Source organism: Pogoniulus pusillus, chromosome 10 (assembly GCF_015220805.1).
Source record: "Pogoniulus pusillus isolate bPogPus1 chromosome 10, bPogPus1.pri, whole genome shotgun sequence".
In the NCBI taxonomy this organism is placed as follows: Eukaryota; Metazoa; Chordata; class Aves; order Piciformes; family Lybiidae; genus Pogoniulus; species Pogoniulus pusillus.
The window spans coordinates 13538180-13552247 of record NC_087273.1 but is presented as its reverse complement, the minus strand read 5'-3'; the positions used below and the strand labels follow the sequence as shown (position 1 = coordinate 13552247).

At 45.2% G+C, this 14068-nt stretch overlaps 1 protein-coding gene across 2 annotated transcripts in view; it reads right to left on the bottom strand.

The window, feature by feature from the left end:
* Positions 1-14068, bottom strand: part of FAT4 (FAT atypical cadherin 4) — a 192244-nt gene that overhangs the window by 80982 nt on the left and 97194 nt on the right. For both annotated transcript variants that reach the window (XM_064149965.1, XM_064149966.1), the window contains exons 2-3: positions 12798-12929; positions 3990-4251 (exon numbers count right to left, since the gene is read on the bottom strand). In XM_064149965.1, coding sequence (XP_064006035.1) covers positions 3990-4251; positions 12798-12929 — 394 coding nt within the window. The remainder of the gene's footprint in view (positions 1-3989; positions 4252-12797; positions 12930-14068) is intronic.

Genomic DNA, 14068 nt, shown 5'->3' with positions numbered 1-14068 from the left:
CATAAGTCAAAATACAGATAAGACACTCGGCATCACTCTCGCTGGGGCTGCTGGCTGAGCTGCATCTCTCTAACCTCACCCTCCATTTTGGGACTAATCTACTCTGCTTCCTAACCCCTTGGTCAAATCTCCATTCTTCTTTGGGACTGAGGTATTGTTGAGAGGGGCAGGGGGGAAGGTGCAGGGGTGGTTGAGAGCTCCTCCTGGGGACTCAGGTTTCTGGGAGGGGAGTTGTGTTTCTGTATTACCTTTTACCTTGTATATTTCTGTCTATAACTGTATATACTGTAAATATCTGCTTGTATATTGTGCTAGCTGTAAATATAAGCTTCATTCATATTTCCAGACCTGGCTGAGTCTAGTCTGGGTGATTTCTAAAGTGTGGGGGGGCAGGGAATACCCAAACCATCACAAAACAGAAATAAAATTACTTTACTCTCAAATGCAGTAAAATAAAAACGCTCCAGCTGAACTGAAGAGGGACACAGAGAACAGTATTTAAAGATGCACAGGAAAATACAGAACACATGAACCCTTAACACCTAATACAGATGCAGGATACATAAGAATCACAGAAACATCCAGGTTGGAAAGGCCTCTCAGGATCACCAAGTCAAACTTATAACCCTACTCTATAAGATTCATCGCAAATCACATCCCTAAGCATTACATCCAAACAACCCTTAAACACACCCAGGGTTGGTGACTCCACCACCTCCCTGGGCAGCTCATTCCAGTGCCTGATTACTCTCTCTGTGAATTTTTTTTTCCTAATGTCCAATCTAAACCTCCCCAGCCTCAGCTTGAGGCCATTCCTCCTTGTTATGTCTCCAATCACCTGTGAGAAGAGACCAGCAGCAGCCTCTCCACAACGTTCATTCAGGTAGTAGTAGAATTGCCGAAAACCTTCCCCCCAAACAAACCAAACCACAAAACCCCAGTGCTCATTTTCTCCCTCCCCCCCAACACTGTCTCCCATTAGGCCCAAACAGGCCTGATTGTGCAGCAAGAAATTCACTGTGGACTCTCCATGGGTTTACCAGATATGACTCCCTCCAGAGAGCCAAAGGAAGGGAGAGAGAGAAAGAAAGACTTGGCTTTGCTGCCCACTTATAAAATGATAGCAGGATTCAGACTGGACATGAGGAGGAAGTTCTTCACCATGAGAGGGGTGAGAGCCTGGAATGGGTTGCCCAGGAAGGCAGTTGAGGCCCCATCCCTGGTGGTGTTTAAGGCCAGGCTAGATGGTACTCTGGTTAGCCTGATCTGGGGTAGGGTGTCCCTGCCCATGATGACCCTCATGGTCCCTTCCAACCCTGACTGATTCTATCATTCTATGTCTATGTGATTCATTAACAAAATGATGATTTCCAGGGCCCACCTCCTGGACCTTTCTGGTCCTCCTGGAGAACTCTGTGGCTTTCTTAAGGGCACCTGAGCCAAACCACCGCACAGAGCCACCTCAGCATCAAGCAGCTCTGTAGAATCAGAGGCATTTACCAGTAGAAATTCAAGCCTCAATACTGTATGACTTGCTACTATGACAGGCTTTTCAAAGCTGCAAGCAACAGTATTCAGCACGATGTTTACTTTAAAGGACTGCTAAAAAAAAACCACCTCATGAAGCAGCCAGGAATGTTTGTTTTTATCTTTAAACAGGAAGATGTCCAGAGCGGATAACAACTGGGGCCAAAATACCTTTTCTCCTGGTAGGTAGTTCCTTTTTTTACAACTCAAAGGACCCTCTCCTCCCTTCAGACAAACACAGCTTCTGAAACCTTCTAGATCCTTCTTTCGCAACGCAGAAAGCAAAATGTCAGTGCATACCAAATATCCCAGCTCTGCTTTTTGAGAGAGTGCCTTCAACAGGGTAACTGCGGTTAGAGAAGTAGAAACCTTAGAGGGGTCCATTCCACACTGTTTTCTGAAATTCAACTCCCTGTGAATTTGTGCCATTGTTTTCATTTCTGCATAGCTGCGCTCACACGACTGACCTATCTTGCTAAGGGTTGGAAATTAAGTGTCACTTTTTTAGTATGTTGAGCACCAATTACAATCAAGATCAACTCATTTCCAAGAAAATGAATCCTTTCATTCCTTCTCCGTGGAGCCAGATGAATTACATGTGTTACAGCACAGTTAACTGGTTTTGAGCAACTGCTTATCGTCAGAATGAAGAATAGTGCCACAGCTTCCTTCAACCCAGCTGAGGATGCTGGTATCTTTTACATCCATTTCGGTGCCTCATGCTTTCTGACCCCATCCTAGTCGGTGAGGTGGGCTGTCCTGAAGCTGGATGGGACCGCCAGCCCTCCAGTGAGCTCACAGCGCAGTGAGGTCAGGGAACCTCAGCAGAGCTGAGGCCCAGAGAAGGTACAGTTCCCAGCTGCAGCTGCCAGATTGCAAGAAGAAGGGGCACAACTCTGTGGGATAGAGAATGGAGCCTCAAAGGGGAAAACTCACAGCACTTCTCCTCTGGATGAGCCTGCCAGCAGCTCTGGGACCTCTGGGGAAGGGAGAAACTGCAGCATCTCAAGTGCTAAAGCAGCCTGTTTCTTCCTTCACTGTTGAGCTAGGTACACAGCACAAACACACACCTCATCCAAGATTAAAGAAAGAAGCCTCATCTTACTGTGGGGAGAATTACATTCACCATTTCAACCCCAGAATCAAAAGAATACTAGGTTGGAAAGGATCTCAAGGATCATCCGGTCCAATCTTTCTTGGGAAAAGCATGGTCTAGGTAAGATGGCCCAGCACCCAGTCCAGATGAATCTGGAAAGTGTTCAGGAATACTTCCCGTGTTACTTCTGCTAAAACAGATCAAGGCCCAGGACTCTGAGTGACAAGAGAGAAGAGCCCAGCACCCGAACCACCCTGTGCTACACAGACATCTCAGTTACTTCCAGATCAGATCACTGAGGCACAGCTGATTGCACTGTAAGCCTTTTAACTCAAAATATCTCTGAGTTTTGAGACTGAGGACAGCGCAAATGTAGGAGGCATGGGAGTATAGTACCAAGCTGAGCCTCCCACTCTTCTAACTCAGAGTCCAAATAAAAGCTTGAAAGCTATCAAGATGTCATTTGCATCTCCTTTGTTTATTCATGGTTTTGGCCAAGCTGCTAAGGTGTTTTGGTTACCAATATGGGCAGACACTGGTTTTAGACCAGCAGTCTGTATAAAATACTGGAAACTTTTTTATTGCCAGTAACATTAATTTCTCTTCTGGAGACATATAATACAGGACAGCTTCTGAAAAACTTCTTTGTGGTCTAAATATTTCCCAGCTTACAACCTAACTTTTAAATATCAAAAGACTCTTGCATACAAAACAAGCTCTGAAAGAAAACAACTTAAGAGGCCAGTAGTTGTACTTAGGAAAGAGAAATACTTATATATAAAGGTTAGATTTTCTATGAAAACCTTGTCAAAAACAGGAGTCAAAGATAAGATCAAAGAAATAGGATGCTAGGGTTAGCAACTGAGGCCATGTAGGGAATATTAAGGAATCAGTGCATTACTGACTGCTCAGTGGCCACCCATTTTTTGATCCACTTGATGAATTAAGTGCTCTAAGTCACATTTAGTGAAGCTGGCTCACTAAATCAATAGCAGACCACCATTACATCTTCATGACAGGTTATACTCCTTATATCCTGTTAAGTTTTTCCTGCTCCTGCTTCTCTGCTTCCTGTTTTTAAGTAGTTTCACTCAGAGGCATCACAGGCAAAACTACTATTCTGTATGTAGGACTTACTGGAGGGTCAACCATTTCACTGTTCCCCATTGAGAAGAAATTTGGCCTCACTGGTGACACAGATTTCACAGCAAGCAGACTTTCACAGCACAATGAGGCATTTCTCCACCCCATCCAACAGATGCCTTCAGCATCTTCTGTTTCCTAGCCTAGTCAGACAGGTCTGCTCCCCCTTCCCCTGCCTCAAGTCTCTATAGATAGACAAAAAATCAGCTAATTTTCTCTTTACCTGGAGTGGCGTCTTCTGGGATGTCAAAGGAATACACTGGCTTGGAGAATTTGGGAATATGGTCGTTAACATCACTAACAGTGATGTTTATTCTCATGTCTGAGGACTGTAGGCCATCATCAGCACGAACCAGCAAGGAGTACTTGGAGCGGCGCTCCCGGTCCAGGCGCTTGGTGGCTATCAGGTCTCCTGACTCGGGGTCAATGTGGAAGCTATCATCCGCCCCGCTGATAATTGTGTATGTGACGAGGGCATTGGCTCCCTAAGCAAAAACAGAAGTGGTCAAATCAACTTATTTGCCAGGAAAACCACATCACAGTTTTCAGAAAGGCAAGAATCATTCCAGTAACTGCAGTTGGCGACTGTATTTCAGAATGGTTTCCTTCAACAAACAGCCTTCCTGCCCAGTCCTTGCCTTAGTCCCCCACTAAATACCCACACACACACGGTTTTTATTTATGAGGAGTGAAATGATCAGATTACCCAGACACTTTGTGCTCCACCTTCAATAAAAGGATTGCTTCCAGTCGGTACCACAAAGCTCTGATATATGCTTTAATTTATGAGCCAGAAGTGTGATCAGCAGGATGAGGGAGGTGACTCTCCCTCTCTGCTCTTGTGAGACCCCACCTGAAGCACTGCATTCAGCTCTGGTGCCCCCCAGCAGAAGAGAGACATGGGTCTAGGAGAGGGCCATGAAGATGGTCAGAGGGTTGGAGAACTTCCCCTATGGGGATGGGCTGCAAGAGTTGGAGCTGTTCAGCCTGGAGAAGACAAGGCACTGGGACACCTTGTAGCAGCCTTCCAGTATCTGAAAAGGGGCTATAAGAAAGTTGGGAAGAGACTTTTTACAAGTGTTTGTTGTGATAGGATGAGAGGGAATGGATGGAAGCTTGAGGGTAGATTTAGAATGAATGTTAGGAAGAAGTTCTTTACAGTAAGGGTGGTGAGAAAGTTGTGGCTGCCCCCTCCCTGCAAGTGTTCAGGGCCAGGCTGGATGAGGCCTTAAGCAACATGGGCTCAAGTGTCCTTGCCCATGCTAGAGGGGTTGGAACCAGATGGTCTTTAAGATCCCTTCCAACTCAAAGCATTCTATAAATCTATGAATCACTGAGCTCTTTAACAGAGCCATAGAATCACTTCAGTTGGAAAAGAAACCTAGACACTGCCATGTCCACCACTAAACCATGTCCCTAAATGTCACATCTTAAGTACCCCCAGGGGTGGTGACTCAATCATTTCCCTGGGCCTCTTCCCCTCTTAGCAAAGATCAGTGTTTATTCTTCTTGTTTTATGTTCAGAGGCTCAATTAAATCCCCACCAGTGGGATCAGCTCTACATTTCTTGCACTCTGGAGATGGGATGGAAGGAAGAGTGAGAGGGATGCCAAGAGGGAGGACAAGGCACAGCCATGCAGCAGCTCCACTGGCCAGCACGCATGGAAAGAGCTGATGTTCCCAGTTAGGAGAAATTCATTGGAATAGTGCTTGCAGCAGGACCCTCAAAGACCAATTTCTGCATGGAAATACATTTATCCCTGTGAATAAATAACCTCAATGTGACAAATCATGTGCCATTAAAATCACAGCACTGATCTCTTGGGTCATGCTGGAAGTCAAAAGTAATTTTTTTTAGGTCAAATGAAATGTTCCATTTGTCCTTGGACAAAAAAAAACAAAAAACAAAAACAAAACCCATCACATTCACATGGACTTTGAGCATTTTGGATAAAAGGAAAATAAAAGTAATGTTACATAGAAAAAAAAATCATTATTTTTATTTTCCCCTTAAAGACTGAAATTAAAACTTAGGAAGAAAAATATGGAAATTTCTATTAAAAAAATATTGACCCAGAGAATTTTGCCTCAGCTCTGCCCTGACACAAACACTAGGAAATGCCACTTGTGCCCAGTCTGTACTGTTGGATATTAGTAAGAGAATCTGCCCACCTCACAGATCTGAGCGCTGAGAAATCCTAAGGTTTCCTAGAAACAAAGGATACAACCTGGGCTCTGTTATTTCACTTCTTAGTACACTGATATTAGTCACAGAATCACAGAAACATCCAGGTTGGAAAAGCCTCTCAGGATCACCAAATCCAATCTATAACCCTACTCTATTAGATTCACCCCAAATCACATTCCTCAGCACCACATCCAAACGACCTTTAAACACATCCAGGGTTGGTGATCCCACCACCTCCTTGGGCAGCTCATTCCAGACCCTGATGATACTCTCTGTGATTCTTTTCTTCCCTAATGTCCACTCTAAAGCTCCCCAGCCTCAGATTCAGGTCATTCCCCCTTGTTCTGTTTCCAATTACCTGTGAGAAGAGACCAGCAGCACCTTCATTACAATGTCTTTTCAGGTAGTTGTAGACAGCAATGAGAATCATAGAATCAACCAGGTTGGAAGAGACCTCCAAGATCATCCAGTCCAACCTAGCACCCAGCCCTATCCAATCCACTAGACCATGGCACTAAGTGCCTCAGCCAGGCTTTTCTTGAACACCTCCAGGGACAGTGACTCCACCACCTCCCTGGGCAGCCCATTCCAATGCCAATCACTCTCTCTGGCAAGAACTTCCTCCTAACATCCAGCCTATACTTCCCTGGACACAACTTGAGACTGTGTCCCCTTACTCTGTTGCTGGGAGAAGAGACCAACCCCCACCTGGCTACAACCTCCCTTCAGGTAGTTGTAGACAGCAATGAGGTTTGCTCTGAGCCTCCTCTTCTCCAGGCTAAACAACCCCAGCTCCCTCAGCCTCTCTTCATAGGGTTTGTGTTCCAGGCCTCTTGCCAGATTCGTTGCCTTTCTCTGGACATGCTCCAGCACCCCAAAATCTCTCTTGAATTGAGGGGCCCAGAACTGGACACAGGACTCAAGGTGTGGCCTGATCAGTGTTGAGTACAGGGGAAGAATAACCTCCCTTGTCCGACTGCCCACACTGTTTCTGATACAGGCCACCTGGGCACACTGCTGGCTCATCTTCAGCTGCTATCTACCAGTACCCCCAGGTCCCTTTCTTCCTGGCTGCTCTCAGCCACTCTGTCCCCAGCCTGTAACACTGCTTGGAGTTGTTGTGGCCAAAGTGTAGAACCCTGCACTTGGCCTTGTTAAATCTCATCCCATTGGCCTCTGCCCACCCATCCAGCCTGCCTAGGTCCCTCTGCAGGGCTCTCCTACCTTCCAACAGATCAACACCTGCTCCTAGCTTGGTGTCATAAGGTCATGAGGTCTCCCCTCAGCCTCCTCTTTTTCAAACTAGCCACCCCCAGCTCCCTCAGTCCCTCCTCAAAAGATTTATTCTCTAGGCCCTCCCCCAGCTTCGTTGCCAAAGGGCCTTGGTCTTTAAGGGAAAGCAGAAAGAGTGAAGATGGCAGGTCACAGTCTTCTCTTTCCATAACAAGCTTAAGAGTACCGAAGTCTTGGTAACCTGCACCACTTGATACATGCACTTACCTATACCCTGCATGTCACAATTGTTCTTGTCAGTGCATTTTGGTGGGTGACCAGATATTTACTGTGGTCTTTGTGGCGAATAACAGATCAAAGAGATCAGGGAAAATGAAATTCTACAGCTGTTTCAAACAGTCTTCACTTAGAAAAGCAAATTAACAGAGATAAACACCCACTCCTATGCACAAGGTGAGAGACAAGTGCTAGTCGCTGAACTTATGGGAGTGCCTCATGCCAAACTTTCTGTCTGGAGTGTTGTTTCAGATAGTTGTACTGAGCTAGCTGATAAAATACAATTTGGAAACAAAACAAGCTTCTGCAGGTGCCCAGCACTGGAGAGCTGCATGCAGCGCCCCAGCGTACGCAGCAGCTGTGTGCTCAGGCTGCTGCTGTGTGCTCAGGCGTACCTTGGGGATCTCAGCCACTTTCCTCCTATTGTCATGCTTAGCAAAAAAACACATTTGATGAGGATCTAAGATTTCAAAGGTGATCACATTCTTCTCTGCTTGTTTGACTAGCCAGCCTCCCCCTAATAGAGCAGAGAAAACTGCAGACACTGGTTTAATCAAAGCAGGAAGCTTACATGAGAATGTGAGAAGCAAAACAAAACCTACTTTTTTTGTAAGGTAGGTTTGTACATTTGTTATCTATTTGCAAAGCCTTTTAAAAAGCTGCATTGAAATTTCCCAGCACCACTGACTTCAAAAAGCTGCAAAGTGTTAGAAGCTGTTGTAATTGTTAAACCTTTGGTACCACTTAACACCTAGACAATGTCTTTCCATCTTTCCTCAGGATGTCCTTGGGAGACCTTACTGCAGCCCTTCAGTACATAAAGGGCAGCTATAAGAATCATAGAATCAACCAGGTTGGAAGAGACCTCCAAGATCATCCAGTCCAACCTATCACCCAGCCCTAGCCAGTCAACTAGACCATGGCACTAAGTGCCTCATCCAGTCTTTTCTTGAAGACCCCCAGGGACGGTGCCTCCACCACCTCCCTGGGCAGCCCATTCCAATGGGAAATCACTCTCTCTGTGAAGAACTTCTTCCTAATATCCAGCCTATACCTACCCTGGCACAACTTGAGACTGTGTCCCCTAAGATGGGGACAACCTTTTTAGCAGAGTTTGTTGTGACAGGAGAGGAGGTGATGGTTTTGAATTAAAAGAAGGGAGATATGGACTAGTTATACAGGCTGCATCAAGAGAAGTGTGGCCAGTAGGGCAAGGGAGGGGATTCTGTCACTTTACTCTGCTCTAGTCAGACCCTATCTGGAGTACTGTGTGTAGTTCTGGAGCCCCCAGCACAAGAAGGACATGGAACTGTTGGAGCGAGCCCAAAGGAGGCCACAAAGATGTTCGAGGGCTGCAGCAGCTCTGCTATGAGGATAGGCTTAGAGAGTTGAGGCTCTTCAGCCTGCAGAGGAGAAGGCTTTGAGAAGACCTCATAGTAGCCTTTCAGTATATGAAGGGGGCCTACAGGAAGGCTGGGGAGGGATCATTGACAAGGTCTTGTAACCACAGGATGAGGGTTAATGGGTTTAAACTGGCAGAGAGGAGATTTAAACTGGATGTTAGGAAGAAGTTCTTTCCAGTGAGGGTGGTGAGACACTGGCACTGGTTGCCCAGGGAGGTTGTGGCTGTTCCCTCCCTGGAGGTGTTCAAGGCCAGGTTGGATGAGGCCTTGAGTGACCTGTTCTAGTGGGAGGTGTCCCTGCCTATGGCAGGAGGATTGGAACTGGATGATCTTTGAGGTCCCTTCCAACCTAAACCATTCTATGATTCTACAATTGCTCAGTGAAGTGGTAGAAGCCTCATCCCTGGGAACATTCCAGGTCAGGTTGGATGGGACTCTGAGCAACTTGAGTTAAAGATGTACCTTCTTACTTCAAGAACTTGAACAATTTTGGGTCTTTTACAGCACTCGGATCAGGGTTCTGTCACCCTTTGAAGCTTAAAGTCTGATCCTGAAATCTATGCACATAGCAGAGGCAGCATGCTGTTTTACTGAGTTGTATATAAGGGCTGCAAAAAAGCAGTATGTTGTAGGAATATCATCTGAAAAACAAGGGAAGTTCACTGTGCCCTCAACTTCAAAGAGGGAAAAAGCCCAAAAGATAAGTTTCTTGCCCTAAACTGCACATTGCTAAGAAACTTGGGACTCTGTAAAGAGTTTGAGTTCCAAATGTTCTGGTAGGGAAATTGTAACAAAAAAATTGACTGATTTCTCTCTCAGGCAACAAATCAGTTCCCACTGGACAGAGTGCTTCAGAATAGTAACAGAGTAGGTGCAGTTTAGCAATGGTCAAAGAGAGGCTGAAGCATAACATACTGCAAAAATCTTAAGATTGCTGTTTGCCACATGAGGGCAGAGAGTGGTAACTGAGCACTTCTTAATTTGAAGACAGATTTTTTTATTGCAGATATGCACCTTCCCAAACTCCTGGTTGGGTTTTTTGGTTGGTTGGTTGGGTTTTTTTGGAGTCTGCATCAGGCTGCTACTGGAAGATAAAGGGAAACCCAAAATGTTGATAATCACATGCCTACCATTCCTGGGGCTCTTCCAGTACTTCCCTCTGTAGCAGTAAGATTAAGCACATCAATTAACAATCACAGGATGACTAACTAGGCTAACACAAAAAAGGCCAGCAAGAAAACTCTCTGGAGGAGGTTGAAGTACCTTATTATTTGAATGCAAGAATTTCTCATTGTTGTCAAGTGTAATCCTATATTCTAATGACAACACAAACTTCTTTCCATGTTCATATTCATGTTTTAGGCTTTCACAGAATCACAGAACATTAGAGATTGGAAGAGACCTCCAGAGATCGAGTTCAACCCCCTGCCAAGGCAGGATGACCCAGGGTAGTTCATGCAGGAACACATCCAGGTGGGTTTTGAAAGTCTCCAACTCACCAACCTCTGGGCAGCCTTTTCCAGGGCTCTGCTGCCCTCATTGTAAAGAAGTTTCTCCTCATGTTGAGCTGAAACCTTCTCTGTTCCAGTTTGTAGCTGTTGTTCTTTGTCTTATTGCTGCTGACCAGCAAAAAGAGATTGGCCATCCCTCAGATATTTGTAGATCTCCTCTTAGTTATCTCCAAACTAAACAGCCCCAGGGCTCTCAGTCTCTCTCCATAGAGGAGATGCTCAAGTCCCCCAGTCATCCTAGTGACTCTGCTGGACTCTTTCCAGCAGGTCCTGGTCTCTCCTGAACTGGGGAGCCCAAAACTGGACACAGTATTGCAGGTGTAGTCTCACCAGGCAGAGTAGAGGGGGAGGTGAACCTCCCTAGACCTGCTGGCCACACTTCTCTTGATGCACCCCAGGCTGTCTTGGGCACAAGGGCACATTGTTGTCCCCCACAAAACTTGCTGTCCACCAGCACTCTGAGGTCTTTCTCCAGGGAGCTGCTTTCCAGTAGGGAAGTCACCAGCCTGTACTGGTGCCTGTTGTTATTCTTCCCCAGGTGGAGGATGCTGCATTTGTCCTTACTGAACTTCATGTGGTTAGCCTTCACCCAGCTCTCATTGGATGGCAGCACAGCCTAAGGGGTGCCAGCCACTCGCCACAGTTTTGTATCTTCAGGAAACTTGCTGAGGGTACACTCAATGCCCTCATCCAGACCATTGATAAAGACACTGATCAATGGAAAGGATCTCTCCCCAGTGGGAAGAACCAGTTCAAGTGAACAAAGCAGTATGACTAACATTTCCATAACTTACTTTCCAAGAGAAATAATTGCATCAAATAATATGTGGATATATTTGCCTGATGGATGCAAGACTGCGATACCCCTCACTAAACTGACCAGTCAGCTGCTTAGCATCACCTGCTCAAAGGCTTTTGTTAACATCTTAAAAGCTCCTTAGTTGCAGCATTCTCACAGTAGTGAATCTAATGAATCTATTTTGCAAACAGGTTGATGTACAGAGCACATATTTTATCATTGTTTCCTTTGCTCCCTTTAGGGCAAAACAAAATGGTTTGTAGGAAAGGATAATATTGATATGAAGTAGTTCTAATCAAAGAGCAAGGAGGCATTGCCAAAAGTTTTCTTGTTCTCCCCCAAGGCTCATCTCACATTAATTTTATTACGTACCTTGAAATTAGGCTGAGCTGCAATATCTCTGCTCAGAGTTAATTTGTGTCTCAAGCTGTGGTGTTGAGTATCAGCAAAACTTTATCATAAACTGGGCAGCCCAGCACCTCGACACCATCAGCTATGGACTATGATGAGACTGATCTAAAAGCAAAGACCATCTAAAAGCAAAATGTGAGGCATGTTTTGCCACTGGTACAATCACTGATTAAGACATGTTAGGAAAGCATTAACTCATTACCAAAGAACCACAGAACGTTTTGGTTTAGGAGAGATGTTCAGACTGTAGTCATTTGGTTCAGTTTCGCTGCAATAAGCAGGAGTGAATTAGAAGGGCTGTGGTTAGTAGGTGGAGAGAAGTTCTCCTTCCTCTCTACTCTGCCCTGGTGAGGCTGCATTTGAAATATTGTGTCCAGTTCTGGGCCACTCAGTTCAAGAAGCACCTCAGGGAATTGCTTGAGAGAGTCCAGCATAGAGCCACAAAAATGATTAAGGGAATGGAGCATCTTCCTTATGAGAGGCTGAGGGAGCTGGGGATCTTTAGCTTGGAGAGTAGGAGACTGAGATGTGACCTCATCAATGTTTATAAAGATGCTAAAGGGTGAATGTCAAGAGGATTGAGCCAGGCTCAATCTTGCCAAATGACAGGACAAGGGGCAATGGGTGGAAGCTGAGGCATAGGAAGTTCCATGGAAACATGAGGAATTTCTTCACTGTGAGGGTGACAGAACACTGGAACAGGCTGCCCAGGAGTGTTGTGGAGTATCCCTCTCTGGAGATATTCAAGACCCACCCGGACACATTCCTGTGTGATCTGGTCTAAGTGATCCTGCTATGGCAAGAGGTTGGACTGGATGAGCTTTTGAGGTCCCTTCCAGTCCGTGATATTCTGTGATTCTGTGATCTTTAATTAGAGAGGCTGCTCACAGCCCAAACCAACCTGGTATGCAATGTTTCACGGGATGAGATGTCTACCATCCCTCTGGGCAAACCAGGACAGCGTTTTCCCCACCCTCACTGGAAAGAATTTCTTTCTTAAGAAAAAATTCCATGCAAACCAGGCTTTGCCTCACTTGCTTGTGTGTGTTTGACTCTGCTTGACTCCATGATATTGAACACAGGTTTGCGAATGGGCCAGACACGGTGACAATCACTCCCAATGAAAAGCTGCCAGGAGAAGAAGTGAAAACCCACATTTCCATAATAGTCTTTTTAGTACAGATATTCAGATATAAAACCACACTCCTACCTCATCAGCGTCCATGGCTGTCAGCTGCAGTATTTTTGATCCATCTCCTATATTCTCCTCTACTGTCAGATCCAGCATATCTGTGGGGAATACTGGTGGGTTGTCATTGATATCCTGAAGGGTTATTTCCACCTGGATAAAGCAAGATTCAGGAAAAGTTTTGTGAGCACTGAAAGTTAGACACTGATTGGACCTGAATATTACAAATCACCCAATTCTGAAAGAAATCAGGTAAATTGTTCTTAATCAGACGAATTAGAACCTTCCCAAATCACACCAACAACAGGCGAAGCCCCTCCGGATATTAAAATTCCACATTGTTATCAAATACTCATAGGAAAGCCTCTAACATAAATAAAGTTAATTTGACTTGTTGATAGCAACTGATTTTAAATGGTCCTGGTCTAGTTTATATTGGAAAAGATCCACTGATGGACTGTCATTGTAATCCTCAAAGTCAGCCTCTGGAGTAAAGCTGCCAAGTCCCGGGGCAGCAGATCATTCAACCATTAAATGCTGCCTGACATAAAGATGAGGTGGTGTAAAATTCTCTCTGAAATGTTTATATATTGGAAACTCTCTGTGTTCAGAGGGAGGGGAAGAAAAAAAAAAAAAGACCCTTGCACTTTATATTTAAAAAATAATAATACACAAGTAAATAAAATCTGGGCCTCACTCTCTCGAAGCTCTCCCCTAATTGCAAACATCAATGTTACTTCAGAAGCAGCCACTAGCACGCCTAAGTGAACCTTCTTTTCGGATGCAGTATTTGTCTGCTTTTCCAAGTAGCAATGATAGTGCCCAAAAGGCTGTTTCGTGCTCTTTATTCCTACATTTCCCAAGCAAGACTGCTGCCCTGCTGCTGTTAATTCAAAAAGCTGCAGAGCTCTGTTTTCCCGTGTTGCTGGGTATGGCATGTGGTATTCCAAAAAACAAAGAGAGGGAGAGAGGGAGGGAGTGGAAGGAAGGATACAGCTGCTTTACATTTATCATGGGAAAAAAAAAAAAAAAAGGCTTGTTTTAGACCCAAAATATTAAATGGGCACCAAAGTCTAAAGACTTGCTAGTGAGAAAACTGAGTGGCTGAAGGAAGTCTTTGAAGCCCATCAAGGAACAGAAAATGGTAGGTAGAGCTGCTGCACTGGAAGGCAGGCAAAAGCATGGATGACTTAAAGGAGATACCTAGTGTATAGGTTAACACTCCAAGGGGAGTGACCCTGAACCTGACCCTATGTGGTCTTGACCCCTCCCCAGGCGTGGGTCTGAACACC